Source organism: Sinohyriopsis cumingii, chromosome 3 (assembly GCF_028554795.1).
Source record: "Sinohyriopsis cumingii isolate HCF-2022 chromosome 3, ASM2855479v2, whole genome shotgun sequence".
Lineage (NCBI taxonomy): Eukaryota > Metazoa > Mollusca > Bivalvia > Unionida > Unionidae > Sinohyriopsis > Sinohyriopsis cumingii.
The window spans coordinates 84,950,926-84,971,490 of record NC_142963.1 but is presented as its reverse complement, the minus strand read 5'-3'; the positions used below and the strand labels follow the sequence as shown (position 1 = coordinate 84,971,490).

At 33.6% G+C, this 20,565-nt stretch overlaps 2 protein-coding genes across 10 annotated transcripts in view; one reads left to right on the top strand and one right to left on the bottom strand.

The window, feature by feature from the left end:
- The window catches only part of LOC149803230 (uncharacterized), a 425,110-nt gene extending 419,842 nt beyond the window's left edge, over positions 1–5,268 (top strand). For 6 of the 8 annotated variants that reach the window (XM_089952861.1, XM_089952867.1, XM_089952864.1 and 3 more), the window contains 2 exons: positions 2,013–2,052; positions 4,236–5,268. In XM_089952861.1, the coding sequence (XP_089808987.1) occupies positions 2,013–2,027 (15 nt within the window). In that variant the 3' untranslated portion in view covers positions 2,028–2,052; positions 4,236–5,268. The remainder of the gene's footprint in view (positions 1–2,012; positions 2,053–4,235) is intronic. The other 2 variants (XM_089952866.1, XM_089952863.1) reach the window with 1 other exon arrangement.
- Positions 5,269–6,860: 1,592 nt separating this feature from the next.
- On the bottom strand, positions 6,861–20,036 carry LOC149803229 (ketimine reductase mu-crystallin-like). 2 transcript variants are annotated; one of them, XM_089952868.1, is made up of 8 exons: positions 19,835–20,036; positions 17,879–18,032; positions 15,296–15,358; positions 13,260–13,361; positions 12,493–12,670; positions 10,745–10,866; positions 9,431–9,515; positions 6,861–8,762 (listed from the first exon to the last, which is right to left on the bottom strand). In XM_089952868.1, exons 1-8 carry the CDS (start codon positions 20,002–20,004, stop codon positions 8,692–8,694), a joined length of 945 nt encoding a protein of 314 aa, XP_089808994.1. In that variant the 5' UTR covers positions 20,005–20,036; the 3' UTR covers positions 6,861–8,691. The 2 variants fall into 2 exon arrangements, with proteins under 2 accessions (XP_089808994.1, XP_089808996.1); XM_089952870.1 differs by lacking the exon at positions 19,835–20,036 and adding an exon at positions 18,861–19,782.
- Between the last annotated feature and the right edge of the window lie 529 nt (positions 20,037–20,565).

The window sequence follows — 20,565 nt, the reverse complement described above, 5'->3', positions numbered from 1 at the left end:
GTTTGCATGTGAACTCAATTATCAATCATCAACTCAGGCATCAATTATGATGATTTTCCTCCTAAGAAAATCTGGGACTTTTTGAGTGAACATGGTTTTATATTGTTATAAAAATAGATTTCTTCACAAGTTACGGTGATTGTTCAATCAACTGTGGATGGGATGGGTCTCTGTTCTTTTGTATATAACTTAGCCTGAACATACAGGTATTGTTTAATCTTCATACATTCTACATTAATTACCTGGTGTTCATATGTTTATATGACAGTCTCATCCATTCAAGATGGACTTTGTGAAGTGAGTAAGCCAGTATTGTTAGGTAATATCCACTGTCCTCTTATTATTTTGACACAGCCAGATTTGATTACTTTTGCCAGTGGTGTAGCAAGCATTTTGATTGGTTGCTACACAATGTTGCCCGGATGGCGAGTATAAAAACCCTGTGCAATCTGATTTCATTGTATTCAGCTACACATTTCCATTTCTATCTTTACTTACAACTTCTGAAAACCCACCATGACTCAGAAAGCCCTTGTATTGAGGATACAAAATCCTGAGATGGTACAATAATTTGGAAATATTTTAAACACAGAGGTGTGTTTATCACCAGAGAAAGTCGAGATTGATACACTGAACCCTTAATGCGGTTGTTTATGCATCTTCAAAACTTCCTACTTTTTATACGATAGGTACTTTCAAAGTGTGCACACCTTCAAGATTACATATATCTCTCATAAGGCCAGAGCCAATACACCTTATGGCATAATACATACTGAATGACATTACACTATGTCAGGGTTGTGTATCTTCTGGGTAGCACCTTCACCAATTTAGTCTAGTACTTGCACCTTTGGAGGTTGTAATGTGTGCAGCTTATTCTACTGTATGATCATAGTTACCTGATTTGACTGTACCTTTGTCATGCATCTTTATCACCTTCTCTCTTCAGCCATAATATATGGTGTACTTTTGTATGGCAAGCTTTCAGTGCACCTTCAGTTGTGTATCTCCTGTTTTCACCTTCTACCATGAGCATCGCCAGTGTTTCAGTAGTGCACCATATACATTAGTCATGGTGCAGATTTTAAATGCATATTTCATTATTTGGAGAAAACACCTTCTATTTGAAATCATGTAATAAATATAACTTAATAAATAGACTTTAAATTCAAGGGTTAAAATCAATCCACTTAACAAATTATTAAATTATTCCTTTGCAATTTTCTTTATATCCACATTCTGTTATTTTGAGCAAATGATAACCACCATAATAAACTTATTTTTGTGTTCACAGTTTTTTTTGTGCCACTTCTCATATGACCAGAAGTAGGGGACCCACAAACATGTAACTGACATTTGAGTCTATTCAAAGTAGACCCTGACTGGCATGTTTTACAGTACACCAAATTTTGACCTTGTATATTAGGGATTTTATAGTTTTTACCTTTTATTTTGTATTTGACATACATTTTTCAGGAATTTAACATCTTTACTTTTTATTTTTTTATCTTGTAGTACTTCATGTTTGTATTTATTTGGAAGGGTTTATCTCCCTAAATTTTCTTTTGTGCATTTATTCATTTTCTTATTTCTAAACCTTTTATTTTAATTATATAGCCATTAATGTACTGAGGCTCCAAACAACTCACAATGTATGGCCTGCAGGCATATCCTTAAATTAAATGTGTATTTTTGCTTTCATTACACAGAAATTTCACAGTGCAGCCCTCCTATTTCCAATGAATGTCAATTTTGGACCATGTAAAGATTTGATTTCTGCACTCCTGCACTAATACATGCATACATACAAAAATATTGGTGCTCCCAAATGCAGTACTGATGTTTTGTCTTTGAGTTAGACACATTATATTTTTCCCTGGATTCTGCGGTTTTTGTTTTTTAAGTTTTTTAAATTTAAATTTTTTGAATTACTAGAGTAATGGTATAATTGTTAAAACTGTAATCTTATTTCTGTGCATGTGGAACTAACATTTTGACCTTATAAATTGTAGGTCGTAACTCTTTGACTAGTGTGGATGGTCTAGTTTCAAGGTATGTTCTGAGCCTTTCTGTTCGATTTTGCATTACTTTGTTTAAAAAAATTGTTTTGCACTGATAATACTTTTTCCCATTTATTTTTGAAACCTATTTATCTATTATAACATCGAGTCAGATTTCTACATAGATTTGCTTAAGTCTGTACTATTAATAGTTTTTTTGGAAGTAAATAATCATTTTGTAACTGTCATTAATCACCACAAATTAATAATTTCAGTCTTAGGTGGCATTAACTAGAGGATCCCTATAGTAATCACCTTTACCAACCATCTGTTTGTCCAACAGTATACATGTCTTGTAAGCACCAAAACTCTGGACCCTTTGTACATAACTGAATGATCTTTTTCAGGTGAATTGCCTATTGCATGTGGATGTGCCTTTTTAAGACACTGTTTAGTATAAACTTCATGTTGATAACATCATCCATTTTGAATCAATTTTAACAATATTTTCAAGATGGCCACTGTTGTGGCCATATTCGACTCGAGATCAACTCCATTTTTATTCTGGAACAAGAGTACATAAGTGATCTGGTGAAAACTCCATAGCAATGTTACTTTTCATTCAAAAGGATTAGCAAGAACAAGATGTTCAATATGGCCACTACAATGGCCGTATCAGATACTAGATATTAGATCAGCACTGTCTCGCTGAGTCTTGCCCATTGCCTCAAGTCTAGTTGATTCCAACTAACACTGCTCTTATCCAGTTCTTGAAGCCATATTTGACCCAGTTGTACACTGGCCTGAACTGATAAACCCATGACAAGATTCTATTTCGTTCAAGAGAAGTTGCAATAACAAGAGTTTCAAGATGGCTACTGTGGTGGCCATATTGGACATCAGGTTGACGATATTTTTATTTAGGACCAATTCGACATCTTTCAGTACCCCATACTGATATGATCCATTTAGGAGCAGTGATAAGATTACAACATGGCCACTCTTGCATTGATACTGAATATCAGGTTAGCACCATTTTCATTTCAATATGGGTATGTGAGAAAGCTGCACGTAGCTTCCCATGGGTAAGTGGTTCTCCTGGGATCTTCCTCAACCAGTTATACTGGCCGCCATGTATAGCCTTTCTTTCACAGAGAAATGGGTGTTAAACCCCAAAACAACAATAACTATTTTCATTTAGGACCATCTAGACATCACAGGAAGTCTTCTGGTGAAAATTTCTCATGTCAATAAGGGTCAAGAGAAGATTTTCAAAATGGTCACTCTGTCAGCCATATTAAATATCAGATTGGCACCATTTTCACTTAGGATCAGCTAAACACTTTAAGAAGTCTTTTAGTTAAAACCCATGTTGATATGACAAACCATCCAGGAGGAATAGCAATAACAAGATTTTCGAGACAGACACTGGCAGCCATATTGAATGTCCAAGTGGCACCATCTTTATTTATGACCAAGTAGACTATGGGATGAATATGCATGTAAAGTTTCATGGCAATTCCCCAAGCAGTTTAAGAAAAGTATTATAAAAATGTATTGCTAATGGACAAATGGATGGCAGACTAAGGCTCGATGATGGGCAACGTCCATTCCATGAGCTCTTCTTGTCTATGACCATTAGATTTAAAAGTGGCGAGACAGTTTTATTGATAGTTTAATATTTTACTCATGTTTGTCCATCCTGTCACATCCACCATAAATTTAATTTCTGCTGAATAACTGATTGAAATAAAATTTGGTACATAGCTTTACAATGGGAAGATTTAGATAAAGGATTTTCTGGCTAAATTGTATGGTTTTCGTATGACGTGGCTTATTGCAATTGAATTTCTGCTCACCAATCATTGAAGGACTTAATGGGTTAACTCCCAGTTTTGCATGAGGCTTTGCATTAAGAGTATTCAAGTCAATTTTGATTTTAATTCTCTTCTAGCAAATTTTTGCAGGGCTATTGGTCTTGTTTGCCTTAGAACTTTGTTGTGAGGCTTGAAATTAAGAAGACCTAGGACAATAATTTTGTGTTGCTTCTATTCTTAATCAACATCGTCAGCAGCAATACTGGTATCTGTATCATCATTATCATCGTAATCACAACAACAACAATCTTTAGCTTTTGGCTTTTTGATTATACAAACTATATTCAGCATGGTTACAATTCAGTAACACTTTTCTGGAGAGTTTCTTCAATACAATATTATCTGTTACTTTTTCTAGATGACGCCCAGTTGAAGTCAGTGTAAAACAGTGGACCAAATATGGCTTCTGGACAAGGACAAGAGCAGTGTGAGCTGGAGATAAAAGGTCCTATTGACTACAGTGGATAGAACCCACAACAAGACAGGTACTGGACCCCAAGATATGCTTGAGGGGAATGACAAGCACGGCTTCTTGAGTCAAGATCTAGTTAACTGTTAATGGGTCAGTTTTGTTAGATTATGGCAAGGAACCAAGAATCAACTAGGCTTGAGTCAATGAATGGGCAAGACTCAGCAAGGCATGTGAAAAATTCAATTCTCAAATATACCTGTTGCAGGAACAGGAACCAAAATTTATAGTCTGGTCAACTGGAATACTCGAACACTGATGTAAACTCTCATCATAATGAACATGAATCAGATTGTGGATGAATTGAAAACATTTGCTTCCAACCAAAGAGCCAGCCAGCTAGAACCGTTCTACATAAGAAGAAAAAATTGAAAACTCATCAAATTCAGTGGGAGATAACTCTAGATTAATGATTGAGAAACTCCTGTTGATGACAAGGAAAATAACAAATTTCAAAGAAAAGTGAATTTTGAAGATAATGATTTATGTTGATTATATCCAATGTTTATTTGTTCAAAACAGATTTTACTCAAAGTAATGTGTTTTGGTGTTTATTTTAGAAAACAAAAGTTATTTAATGCAGAAAATGCTAGCAAGTAAACTTACATTTTTGTGCACAGGTCTGATTAAATTATTAGCGTGTATGGAAATAAAAAATCTTCACTTTACGAGGTGTACTTCATGCTGGCAAAAATTACCAGTGTTATTGCAATATAAATACTAAACAATGGTGCTTATGTTTTATTTTACAGCTATTTGTGCTATTTACTTTTGAGATTGAAAACTACCAGTCCTTTCAGACCAAAGGATTTTTACCTTTCAGTCAGTTTTATGTATTCAGTTGCTAGTTAAGGTTTGACCTATCTGTATTGGTGCTATGTATTACTTACTGAATCTCACTCATATAAAAAATTGAAAATAATTCTTCAGACCTTTTCTTTTTACTGTATTCAGACCTTTTCTTTATACTGTATTCAGACCTTTTCTTTATGCTGTATTCAGACCTTTTCTTTATGCTGTATTCAGACCTTTTCTTTATGCTGTATTCACACCCACTTCATCAAACTTTAATTTGGGTGTCATATTGAGATGTAGAAGCATACAATAATTACCTTTTCAACGAGTTTGTCAGTTCCTCTCACCATCTGTCCATCTATTCACACTTCTTATAACCAGCCTATCACTTACAAATAAAACGGTATGTCATTTGGCAGGTAAATTGTTTAATACATGTAGAACTGCCTTTCAAAGGTGTTTACTTTACTTCTTTTGGGGAGTTGGTGACCACCATTGTGGGAGTTACTTCAGAAGTAATTCTACCTCAACCTCAAGTAATATTACCAAACCTCAAGTAATTTCCCAAACCTCAAGGGCTAAGGCAGAGATGTAAATTGAACAAAGCAGATTGGGAAACATCTTAGTCATGCTGCAAATAAAGTATGACAGCTGATTATTTCTATAATATAATGGATCCAATACTGTCATCTGCAAGATAGTTCCTTTTTCCTTTTTTCCATCATCTCCACTACAGTAAATAGTTCAGTAACCATTCAACATACTTTGATTGCAGTTGTGTGTACTCAAATCACTACATGTGCCATGTATGGGTTTTGCTTCAACTCCATTTTGGATGCAGTTATGATCCTTGGCAATTAATTTTATATTCTCACATGACCTGTTAATTGTGACTGGCATAGTTCATTCTGGCATTGTGGCTACATAATGATTTGACCTAGAGTGAGTCCAATTTCCAGCTTTTCAAAACACCATTTACAGGAGTTATAGCCCCTGTCTGTCGATCTTCTTGACTTTGGTTTCCACTGCATAACTTTATTTAACTATGTTGCATTTCAATTGAATTTGGCATGCAGCTTGATACTGGAGACCTTCAATGATTTTAATTTCACATGTTCCACATTATTATTTCAAAGAGTTACCCATTCTCCTAATGTTACTTTCTGCTTCATCACTTGGCTAAGGAATACAGTATATAATTTCAGCCTAAGTTATTGTGCACCTTTTTATTGATGAGACAATGAATTGCCACCATTCTTTGTCATCATTTTAAAGAGTTACTGCCCCCAACTCTCCCAAGTTTGGTTTTCCATAAGTTCTTTTAAGTTCCCACAAAGTAAACTGTGAAAAGCTGGTCCTTGTGATTCACCTCTCATTACTAATTCTAGTTAAAGCCTTTATATTAAGTATTATCAAATGAGTAATGTAAAATACACATCTTTATCTGATTGTGGGGGTCGTTAGTAAGATTTCTCTTAATGACAAATCTTGTAAATCTTAAAAATACTAACTCCCAGTAAATTTTAAAGAAAAGGTATTAGTAAAAAAGAAATGTACTGTATTACCATGTATAGAGAGAAAAACCTGCCATGTTCATGCAGAACAGAATATAGGGACAAGAGTAAGAGCACTCAATATTTCTTCCCACGTGGTCATTCCTCGGATCAAGTTTCTCATCATACATTTGTATTGCAAAAAGGATTAAAGAAATACTTTGACTGTACAATAAATATTTATTCATCAACAGTGTTTTAAAATCAAGATGGTTGTAATGAATTTACAAATATCAAAGAATTATTATTTATAAGTCTAGATTAAATACAAAAGCCTATGATTTGATTTTCATATTTATGTAGCTTTCATTTAAAATACTGAAAATACTCTGGGGAAAACAAGCAAAATATGGACTATGTCTACTCCTTTGTCTGTGTACAGTTTAGAAGTATTTATGCAGCACAGACTGTTACTGATAACAAAACTGAATTAATCTTACTATTGGAAATACTAATCAACAAATACCTGATATATCAAACACCTGAATACAACACCTGTACATGTATATCAATTAGGTCCAATTTATATGTACTATATTTACTTTTATGCAAGTAGGATCCAAGTGTAAAGTGCATAGACCAAGATATGGGTATATGCAGTTTATTAGGAACAATCAGTAGAACATCATGGACCCTGCTCTGCTTGTACATTATGTGACAGCAGATTAGATTCTATCAAGTTTGTTGTTGTAGGGTTTAACACCATTTTTCAGCACATTATAGGCTATACATGGTGGCCAGGATTAATGGTGGAGGAAGAACTCGGGGAAAACCTTGGAAAGAACCACCAACCCACGAGAAGCTACTGACAAGCTTTTTCACATACCCACATTGTCCGATTCTGAGACTCGAATCCATGCAGACAGAGGTGAGATGGCAGTGATCCGTAATGAAGAGCGCTTTAGACCACTCGGCCACTTGAGGCCCTATCAATTTTGTATTAGGACCCGATGTGTTAGCAAGTAAACAGTGAAAATTTACCTGTTCGTAAAGACCACCTGCTTATAAACATCACATCTAGATGGTGAGATAGATGCAGCAAGGTTAGTTGGCACAGCTTATGAAAAATCTGTGCAAATTATGTAGATGACTATGGTAGGTAAATGTCAGCGAACTATACACATCTGAAGAAGTTATGTCTTCAATGAAACACTGATTTAAGTCTTTTAAATGAAATAATAAACTAAAAAGCTGGAAGAGATAAAAATTATAAACTACCCCGTATATAAACAATTTATATACTTGCATACAAGTCTGGTCCAACTACAAACAACATGTACCCTGATCTGTTGTGAGATTATGCAATGGCTGATGTATGTGGGTCTATGGAGTCTGCAGATGGAACTAACTTGTGAGTTTATACAGTACATGATATTAAAACATTTTACAGCAACTGTCATAATCATTGTTTTGACAAAGATATATCTTTCAGCATTTCTGAAGAAAAATCCATGGGTGTAATGCTATGTTGGTGATAAATACAGCAACTTCCATGTGGTACTCCTTTGCAATTTTCAATGCATGGAAGATTAAAGACATTCAAATTAAACCCTAGTGCAAAGTGGATGTAGTCGGAAAAGAAGCCATTTTTATCAAACTTTGTAGCAAACACGATTCATTCTTAATGGATGACCATGACCACTTTTTTTCTCCCACAATCAGTGATATTTGCCACTGGAAAACAATATTTTAAAAACGTTCATGATAATCATCATACTATCATCATACTAGTCACTTTCTCACTCTCTCTCATTACACCTTTCCTTCGTAACACCTCTCTATCCTTACATACACAAAAAATCCATACACCCACCACCCCTCAACTCATGAAGAACACAACTTATATTTTGCTGTGTGAATTTTATTCAAATCATTAAACAAAAATTTGATAACTAATACCTTGAATATCAATATGTCTGACAACTGAAAGTAACAGTAATCTTGAGTGCATAAATTCCATCTATAATAAATACAGAATTCCAAGATAATGTTTCACTTCAACTTTTCTTTGTCTTGAATAAAAGGTCACACACCAACTTTGCAGATAAGACATCTTCAATTGCCATTCCTGAAACACATTGTAAAATGAATATTATAGTCCATGAGCTACTTGCAACCAGTTGTACACTGTATTATTTTAAAAGTTGAATAACATTATATGACATGATCTGATTGCAGCCAGTGGTATAATGTATTATTCAACAAGCTGAATAACATTATATGACACAATTGGATTACAGCCAGTTGTATACTGTATTATTATTCATTATGCTGAATAACATTAATTTAAATGATCTCATTGCAGCCAGTTGTATACTGATTTATTCACCAAGTTAAATAACACTATCTAACATGATCTAACTGCAGCCAGTGGTATAATGTAGTATTCAAAAAGTTGAATAACATTATATGACATGATCTGATTGCAGCCAGTGGTATAATGTATTATTCAACAAGCTGAATAACATTATTGTCCATCAGCTACTTTCCAGTAATGGATTATTTGTATTATTCAGTGAGATTGTGTAATTCAGTACTGAAATGAAGCTAGGATGCTTTACTTAATTGCAATGTAATTCATTAGTGTACTGAATAATTATGATGCCATCCCATGACACAAATTAAGGTGAACTGTATGTGTTTAAAAAAAAAAGATTATTCTAAAATTAAAACATTATTCATTAATTACCACACGTAAATATATTATTAAGAGATTTTATTTTTTTGTTTACTTACCAAGAGATTTAAATACTGTAGTTTTATCTCTGTTAGCATCCTTAGTTCCCATAATTACCTCTCCTAACTCTGCAAACACTTTAGCCTACAAAATTTAGAAAAGTCAAATAAATAATTAATGTAGTTAACGTATTGCTTAGTTGTAACAATCTTTCTCACCCCACCCCACCCCACAAAATGCATACAAACAATAGTTTTTACATTTCCCACCCATCTCTACAAAAAATATGCTATATTCTTCAAAACCACCTGACATTTCAAATGAGCAGCAATTTTCCATTTTCTGCTGAGCAGATGGACATTGTGTCTGGAGCATCCCGGATTCTAACTGGTTCTTTTTTTAAATCAAGGCAATTACAGTTATAGACATTTTGTACTGTGACCTTGTATAAGGGCCACCCCATCCTTCATCAGTGTAGTGCATTATTTCCATCTACCTGTATGAGAGGACACTCCCCTTATAATGCCACCTTTTAATGTACATGGAATGACCTTGCAAAAGGAGGACTTCTATAATAGAGATAAATTTCCCTGCTAGGGAGTGATTGAGACCAAATAGTCACCCTCAAAGTCTGTCATTTCACCTAAATACCCTCTTTGCCTTGTGATAATTTGATGCATTCCCCACCACCCTTTTCCTTTGATTCAATGCATTAATAAAGTAAGACATACTCTTTAATAAATTTTCCCTTCAAACAAAATGGTGCAAAAATATTTAGTTTTATGCTCAATTTTGGTGTTAATTTTGATGAACATAAATGCCAGAAATTATATTACGATCTACAGAATTCAAGTAAAATATTTACAGGATTCTTTTTCAGAAAAAAAAAGTAAATAATTTAACTTTCTGTACCCATATTGGATGTGAATTCAGATCCATTACCAAAAAATTATAATTTTTTACTTACTATTTAATACTACAGACATATGAAAAGGTGATAACATGAAATCTGTTGCTGATTTTCAAATGTAATCAATTTTTTAGGCTGCTCTAACTACCTTAAAAGACAGTGGTAAAACAATAAAAGAAGTTTACATTTTTAAAAGATTTAACAGCATTTCATCAGTACTTTAATAAATAGACATCAAAATATGCAAAAACGGACATATAATGTGACTACTTTGAACATCATAAATTCTGAATGCTGACACTCACTTCTCCCAATATTGGCCAACTTTGTCCTTTCTGGCTACAGGGAGAAGTCATTTTGCCCAAACATTACAGTCCAACAAAGATAATGATAGATGATTTACTAAAGGTATTTAGACTCCTGTTAAGTGGCAAGTGGGCAAATTCATGCTGTTCACAATTACCTCAGACAGTATAATGTCACCACTCTCCTTTTCAGCTCCTGCCCTACTGTCCACATACACTGTGGCAGACCTCATCAACTCGGGATCAATCTCATGCCAGTCTGGTCTGCATGCTCCTACAGCTGTAACATGAAGGCCACAAATACCATGTAGCTTAATATACAAGTCAGGTTGAACTGAAAACATAGACTGTGTGACATTTCAATCCCTCTTACATATATACCAATACTTTTGGTTTAAAAATTTTTACTGGAAATATTATAGTGTCATTTTATTTTTCCAAACAGATGCAACTGTACTAGTACAGTATCAATTTCAAAAGTTCATATAGATATACCTATATTAGTATAATATCCATGTCAGTGTTCAAATATATACAACTAGAATGATTCAAGATCCATTTCAAGATTCCAACAGATACAACTATGATGGTACAATATCCATTTCAAGGTTCAAATAGACACAATTATAATGGTAAAATATCCATTTCAAGATTCAGAAAAACTGATGTTTGCCTTGCACATCACAAGAGTATATTCTAGTAATAGCTGAAATGTAAACTTTAGCAAATGTTCACAAGATGATTTATCCTTAGAGATGACAAATTCTCCTTCTGAAAGTACCTTATGGTACAGTACTCTCAATTTGTTTTACTCATGCTAGTGCCTTATGTTCTAGCACCATCAATATAGACTACTACAGGGGTGGGCAAACTACGGCCCATGGGCCACATGTGGCCTGCCAAGGGTTTTCATGCTGCCTAGGAACAAGTCATCATTCGCACTGACTCTGTTTATGTTACTCTGTTTATCAAATAAATGTGTTTCTTTTGAAGTTTAAGTTTTCAAATATTAACAACATATTAACAACTGAAAATTAATTATGATGTTATTTAGAAAAACTTTTGTTTTTGCTATTTCAAATATTAATTATTTTACTTAATGAACTATGCGGCCCGCGACAAGGTGTAAATTTGTGTATGCGGCACTTGCACTGGAAAGTTTGCCTGCCTCTGGACTACTACATGTGCAACACATTTTTCTAAGGTTAGCACTCCTTTTTTCCTAAGGTAACATAAAATAAACGAATGTGAAAATTTAAGTTCAAGAAGGTGTCTCTAAGCAAATTGCTTGAAACTGTGCACCAAGTTTGGTTCAAAAGACCTTGGACAGTTTGAAAATTATGCTACAGCAACAAAAGTGTTTACAGACAGACAGACATACACTGTATATTGCAACATATAACTCCATTATTACAAGTTTTGGGATAAATGCAAATATAGTCAAAGAGAAAGATTCCAGCCAGAGAAAAATTTAAAAAAAAAATATATGTTATATAATTATAGGCAAACATTTACAAAAAGAGGAAAATTAATTTGCAGCAAATTTTTATATATATGTTACTTAATTAGACTTTGTTGTATATGAACACAATTTTTTTTTTTGTTTCTTTACCATCCTACTTTTCAAAAACTGCACAAAAGATTTTAAGTATGGAACATTTATTAGGCTTCTATGTCTTGGTAAGAGATTTTAACTGACTCCAAAAAATTATGTAAAACCAGACTGCACCTCCATCAAACAAAAAAATCAGACTGTGCCTCCATGTCAATCAAGATCAGACTGTGCCTCCTTTTTATCAACATGTCATTGGAATAATGCAACACATGGCTAGGTCACACAAGCATAAGGAGAAAAAAATAATTCTCACAGTTAAAGTGGTATACAAGAGTATGGAACTGAACTTGCCATTAATATGACATCCAGGTTTTACCCATGCTTTCTGTACAATTGGTTTGCTGGAAAATGTAACAGTAACAATGATGTCAGCATCTTTCACAGCTTCCTCTGCTGTGTTGCAGGCTGTTGCATTTATCTCCCCTGCCAAATGCTGGGCATTATTAAATGTCCTACTCCAGACAGTCACCTGGGATGGAGAAAAAAAATATTACAAACTTTCTTAAATGTAATGTAGTCTCATTGTGAGTCTGATTTAATTTTTCAAATTAGTTTCTTGTAGAGGAACCATATACTAAATAAGTGTAAAAACAATAAGTCTATAGATGACAGAATATATGCACAGATCGACACTAAAGAAGTAAACTGTTAAAGTCAGTTTAGATTTGACCTATCTTATTTCATCATCTTCATCTTGCATGAATCTTGCAGACAACCTTACAAGTTAGCAGATACATGACACCTGCAAGCATTAGATTTAATCACATTAAAAGGTAATTATTTCAATTGCTAATTATAATTTTATGTCTAAACCTTCCCTGGCTGTGTAGATTGGACTGTATCTATGATGGCCTTCATTCCATTAAGGGAAAGTCTTCTTGCCATGGAAACCAGGATGTGCTTTTGCCGTTAAGCCATTATATAATAGAAAGCTCAGGGAAACCGCACCCTTGCAGTTCACAGTCCATTAACTCTAGAATTATATTGCATGGCCTCCTTACTTGAGAAAAGGACTGCTTAGCCTTGCGGCGATGGGGGGGGGACAGTGTTTGACTTACTTGTTCAAACTTGTACAGGGCAGAGAGCGCCTTAAAGTGGGACCTTGCTTGAACACCCGACCCTAAAATGGCCAGTTTCCTGGGATTTGGTGCACAAAGATACTGAAAGAAGAAATTCAAAATACTAAAAATAAAAATAATTTTACTAATAAAATGACTGCATGACATCTTTCTAATTAAGGACAGAACAATATTGTTCATCTGGATGGTAATCCAAGCTCTAGAAGTGTGTCCCTGGGCTTGATTTCACCGATAGTTTAAAGTCTGAGTTGAGACTTATCTCAAATGCAAGTCATTTACAAAGTTTGGTCAAGGTAGCTGGTATACAAATTACTTCAGTCTCTGTGACCTTGACCTTTGACCTTTTGAGTCTGAAACAAATAGGTTTCTTCCTTACCCCAAATGCAAACTACTTGCAAAGTATGGTAATGGTAGATGACTGAAAACTCAAGATATTATGAGAAAACTAAACAGGATACAGGTCATCAATCTAGGGGCATGACTGGTATTGACAGAAGGTACGTATGTAATCATGTTAAATTTCAAACATAAAGTGAACAGGTAAAGTCATTTCCATATATATTCACTTATACGATGTGCCCTAAACTGCAAACACCCAGGTCTGCTGTCACATAATGTGCCAGCCAATCTGGGTCTGTGCAGTTTGTTAGGAGTAATCAGTAGAATAAACAACATAGACCCTGATCTGCAGGTGCATCATGCTATGGCAGATCAGGATCTTTCTTGTCTGCAGTTTGATTTGACTTATAAGTATATACAGTACATAAATATAAATGATAAACTTGAATTAAAATGTGTTTCTAATATAATTCGTGACCCTGTGACCCTGCCCCAGGTTGGAACCTGGGTCAGGTCTTGTACTGAAAGAAGAAGGTGCAACTCACTTATAGGCCGAATTCAAAAGCAAACAGCACAATAGACTCAGATCTGTTGTCACATGTGTTGCCAGGTCTGGGTCTATGTAGTTGTTGGGAGGAATCAGTAAAACAAACAACACAGAATGATCTGCCAGTGCATTATGCAATGCAAATCAAGGTCCATGTTGTCTGCAGTTGGACTTGAAAGAGTACATACAACATGTGATAATATAATATTCTAAACATAAAGGGAATCACTAAAGGGTTATGGAAATATAAGTGTTGACAAAAACTTTAATGAAAATTTGTCTCAATTATAATTTCTAACTGCTGGCCCCACCCAGGCCTGAGGTGGTCATGAGACAGGTGGAGTATGTGATGATATTCTAAATATGGAGTAGTGGGTAAGGTGTTATCGTGCTACAAGAGCTAAAAAATCTTGAATCAAAGCTGTCCTAAGACATAAGCTTACACACATACACATACCAACGGACAACCCAAATGCTTAAAGCCTCCATCTTGAGGCATTAAAATCACAGTACATTTTGCTGATATCACCACAGAGAAAAGTGTTTTCTACCCTTTATAACGTAATCAAATAATTCTGGTTACTGTATTGTCTTCAATGCCAACTCACAGACACATCAAATTCTGACTTAGCAAACTGAGGTACTTACCATTATACTTCAAGTTAATAAAAAAATTACACATCATAGAAAGTTATAGTCAGCACTTTTATTAACAGCATACATGGACTTTGTTAATCAAATACAATCAATTTACATTATTCTGAGTCAACGTCATGACATTAAAACATTTTAAATTAACATGTACATAAAACTAATTCAATTCTCTGATCTAAGCTGGGAATGGCATTTGAGCTGAACATACAAGTCTGTTATTACTAATTTACCAATTTATTGATTGATTGATTAATCAGCTGGCTGACTGAATAATCTACTCATTTGTAAACACTGTTTTATTGGTTAATTTAATTGTTGTGATTTTGTTTCTTTACTTCTAATAAGTACCAAACAGAATGCAATAGCTCTATCCTTTTTTTATACAAAAATCACATCAAGAATCAACGTAATTTATCTTTGTCTGTGAATACAATACCACCTATCAATGTGACATGGTAATGATTCTGTAAAGTACCTTGCTTGCTACGGCAGAGGCAGCAGCAGTTCTCATTGTAGTAATCACCTCTCCATCCATTATCTGCATAATAATAACAATAACAATAATAATAATAATAATAATAATAATAATAATAATAAAAACAGGCCTATAAGAACCTGAGATTGCTCATCTTATTAACACTAGTCTAAATAATACCTAATTTTGGATTACAAGAATTTGTGGCAGGTATTTTTCAGCTGGTTGTCATGGAAGCTAAACTGTTGCTTAAGAGGCTTCTAAAGCTTGGTCTTCATAAGCATAGCATACTTATAGCCTGACAAAGGTTTCTTAAAAGTCAATAAATTATTTTCCACCTGTAGAATTTTATGAGTCAAATGTTCTAGAAACATTCCTACAAAGTTCAATAAAAACTGGTCCAGTGGTTATGATTATTTTTTCTATCTGTTGCTATGGAAGCCACATGGGAAAGCATCCAAAATATATTTTGTAGAATAAGTATGTTCCAAAAAGCAATGGCACAACATCTGATACAAGTTTACCAAGTAGTTGGAACGACTTGTATTTTTGCTGGAGAAGTTAAAAATACATTTTCTGTCTTGTCTATGAAAGTTACACACTTGCTAGAGTAACCACCAAAAGTAGAAATTTGGAAGAAAATGTCAGAAGAAACATTCCCATTAAGTTTGATAAAAATCAGCTTAAACTGTATGGTAGTTTTGGAAATGTGAACAATACATTTCCCACTTGGGTACAAGGGATGCCACCAAAAACACAATTTTGGTAGAACTTGTTCAAAGAAACATTCCTCTAAATTTGATTAAAATTTATTCAAAAGTCTGAAACTGTCAAAAGGACACATATGATCCATAATGCACAACAGATACACAGTAACCAAGTGAGCTAATAATTACAATAATTACATAATCATAGTAGTAGTATGAATAAATAGATGATTATGATGATGATAATGATGAAGATGATGATGAATGATGATTATTAAAAACAGCATACTTTTGTATATAAAGCAAATACTGTTATGAGTGAATATCATTGTTAAGAAGTTTTAAATTTTGGGTTGCAGATTGACCAAATAATATTGCTAATTTATAATACAACTTCCATATGATATGGCTGATTTATAACCCTACAGTCAATACAACAACTAGTGATACTGATTATTCATAACCCTACAGTCAATACAAATTCCATGTGATACTGATAATTCATAACCCTACAGTCAATACAAATTCCATTGTGATACTGATAATTCATAACCCTACAGTCAATAAAAATTCCATGTGATACTGATAATTCATAGCCCTACAGTCAATACAACTTCCAATGTGTTACTGATAATTCATAACCCTACAGTCAATACAAATCCCATGTGATACTGATAATTCATAACCCTACAGTCAATAAAAATTCCATGTGATACTGATAATTCATAGCCCTACAGTCAATACAACTTCCAATGTGTTACTGATAATTCATAACCCTACAGTCAATACAAATTACGTGATACTGATAATTCATAACCCTACAGTAAATACAAATTCCATGTGATTCCGATAATTCATAACCCTACAGTCAATAAAAATTCCATGCGATACTGATAATTCCTAACCTTATAGTCAATATAAATTCCATGTGATACTGACAATTCATAGCCCTACAGTCAATAAAAATTCCATGTGATACTGATAATTCATAACCCTACAGTCAATACAGATTCCATGAGATACTGATTATTCATAACCCTACAGTCAGTACAACTTCCATGTGATACTGATAATTCATAACCCTACAGTCAATAAAAATTCCATGTGATACTGATAATTCATAGCCCTACAGTCAATACAACTTCCAATGTGTTACTGATAATTCATAACCCTACAGTCAATACAAATTCCATGTGATACCGATAATTCATAACCCGACAGTCAATAAAAATTCCATGCGATACTGATAATTCCTAACCTTATAGTCAATATAAATTCCATGTGATACTGACAATTCATAGCCCTACAGTCAATAAAAATTCCATGTGATACTGATAATTCATAACCCTACAGTCAATACAGATTCCATGAGATACTGATCATTCATAACCCTACAGTCAGTACAACTTCCATGTGATACTGATAATTCATAACCCTACAGTCAATAAAAATTCCATGTGATACTGATAATTCATAACCCTAGAGTCAGTACAACTTCCAATGTGATACTGATCATTCATAGCCCTTAAGTCAATAAAAATTCCATGTGATACTGATAATTCTTAACCTTACAGTCGATACAACTTCCAGTGTGATAGTGATAATTCATAACCCTACAGTCAATACAAATTCCATGTGATACTGATAATTCATAGCCCTACAGTCAATACAACTTCCATATACTGCTTCTAATTTACAACCTTACAGTCAATACAACTTCCATAAATATGACTATCCTGTAATATGATGTAATAAATTTGAACAAGTTATTACACACCTAACAGATTTAGTCAAATTATCTCACTGGTGCATTCATATGGATTTATTTTTTCATTTCTACAATTTTAATTCAGAATCACAAAAAAAATCAACTTACCACTTTTGGAATGCCTGTGTTCACAGAGAATACAACCACAATAGCATTATGGGTTGGTAGTCCATACTTCTCTTGGTTGTGTTGATAGAAAGTCACCAGCTTGGTAGCCAGCGCATCTTCATCCTCACACAGAGCTGGCATCAACCCTAGGAACCTTAAGGTTATATATATATATATATATATATATATATATATATATATATATATATATATATATATATATATATACACACACACACATATATACACACACACACACACATATATATATATATATATATATATATATATATATATATATATATATATATATATATGTATATATATATATATATATATATATATATATATATATATATATATATATATATATATATATATATATATATATATACACACACATTATTCTGTACAGACAATAGATGCATCCATTTCCAATGTTCCCATTTTTTTTTTCATCACAAAGAACCATTTGCTGCTAATTTCCCTAATGGCTGCTAACTTTTATGAAATAAAATATTTTTGGCTACAGCATTGTTTTACAATCTTCAATGATAGTTTTACCTAATCATGTCAAGTTTCTAGTGGCAACCTGTGTTTTGAGTATAATTTTTTAATGCCTGTATGTTTATTTCCCAGTTATTTCAAGTTACTACATTAATTATCATTTGTTCCAGGAAATTTAATATCTTAGTTTAAAACAATCCAAGGATTCAAACTATACTGATAAACAAATTTTATGAGGTAATTCTCTAATCCCAAACCCATCTAGGACATATGATAAATCTGGAAATATCAACATTTTTATAGCTTCAATCAAATTTGCAAAATTATATCAGGAAAAATAAATTGATCTGGTTCATAATTTGCTGATATAAAAATGTAACATGCGCATGGACAAAAGTTTATTGCAACTAAGAAGCTCATTACATATTTAGAAAGTTAAAATGTGCTGTATTCAGTCAAGTACCATTGTACTTACTGATAAGTCAAGTCCAACTGCAATCTGCATAGATCCAAATCCGCTCTTATTTGCTAACTGTCCTGCGTAAATTTAAAAGCCAAATATCAACTTTTTATATTCTCTTAGTATGTCTGCAAAAACATACGAAATAATGAGTGTTACACGTTTTTTTAAATATTAGTTCGCATGGTCCGAATCAGCCCGTCATCTGGTCCGAATCAGCTTGTAATTTGGGCCAAATAAGCCCGTCATTTGGGCTGAATCAGCTATGGTCCGAATAAGCCAGCATTCAATGTATTCATTTGTACTGTGAACAAGAGCCTTCTTAGTCTGTAAATGTTTCTTTTAGTTGCACTGTGATGAGCATCGTAAAGGCAATGTGCATATCAAGGGCTATAAATAGAGGCAGGGCATGCAGAGTTGCAGATGCTGAACATCTTGTCTAGATGCCCCACTTCTTAATACTGCATGACTCATTCTCTGCCTTGCAATGATTTGCTATAAACTTTGGCCCAAATAGGTTGTCTGACGTCCACTGCATGGACATCCAGGTTAACATTGAGTAATCAAAAGAAGCAAGTAAAATTAAAAATTAAATCTACATTCATCTTGTATTCTGGCAGTTTCTGTCATCATAAGAATCAACAAATAAAATCCTGAAAAAATAAAGAGTCATACAGAAACGCCAAAACGCAATATTACACGCTCATTACACAGGTGTCTGACGTTTTATCAATAAGGTACGGCATTTATATTACCAATAAGGTGATTTCATATCAGACATTTCGCCGTACTTTATTGATAAAACGTCAGACTCCTGTGCCCATTACCACACCAACGCATAGGTGCTCAACGCGAGCTTGATGCTGAGAAAAGGAAAGAAAAAAAACATTAATCTGAAGGGGTAAATATCATACAGAGTGACAAAAATACCTTTGATTACCCCCATGACCTGTGCAACAACGTTGCGAGTCGGATTAAATAATACACACCCGTCAGCTTTTTCGACTTTGACAACGGTCCTTACTGGTTGCACAACTTTTCCAGAAGAATATTTAACGAATGCATTTTCCATAACTTTTATCAATTCCTCATAATCAAGGACTTCTTTTATCTTGGCACCAGACAAGTATGGAATAGAAACCTCCGCCATTTTCAACATACAAACGGATCACATGACATTCATGTGACCAAAACGTATTATACATTTAAACAAAAGTTTATGAACCAGACAAAACAAAATGCCGTTTGGAGAAAAAGGTTGGCAATGTGTAAATCACATATAAGTCTTTGAAATAAATTTAATAATAAAGAATACTGTTAGATCAGGTAAAGTCTTTCGAGTTTTGCTGAGCTAAGATTAACTTAGCAATTAGTTAGCACACGATTCTGAAGGACTACCCCTTTTCCCCACCCCTTAAGAAATATTGTTATTCTATAAATATTTACTGATCAATACAAATTTTGAAAGAATTTATTTATCAATACAAATATTGATAGAAAACGATAGTAAGTGGCGGAAACTAATGTGGTCTACCCACATAAGAACGATCCTATTAATTTCCAAAACTGAGAGAAAGTTTGCCTTATGTCCGTATTCGAAATAGAGTTATCTATATAAGCCTTTTTCTTTCTTTCTTTCTTTCTTTCTTTCTTTCTTTCTTTTTTTCTTTCTTTCTAATTATCGATTATGGGTAAGAAATATCAACAACAAAATTAAAAC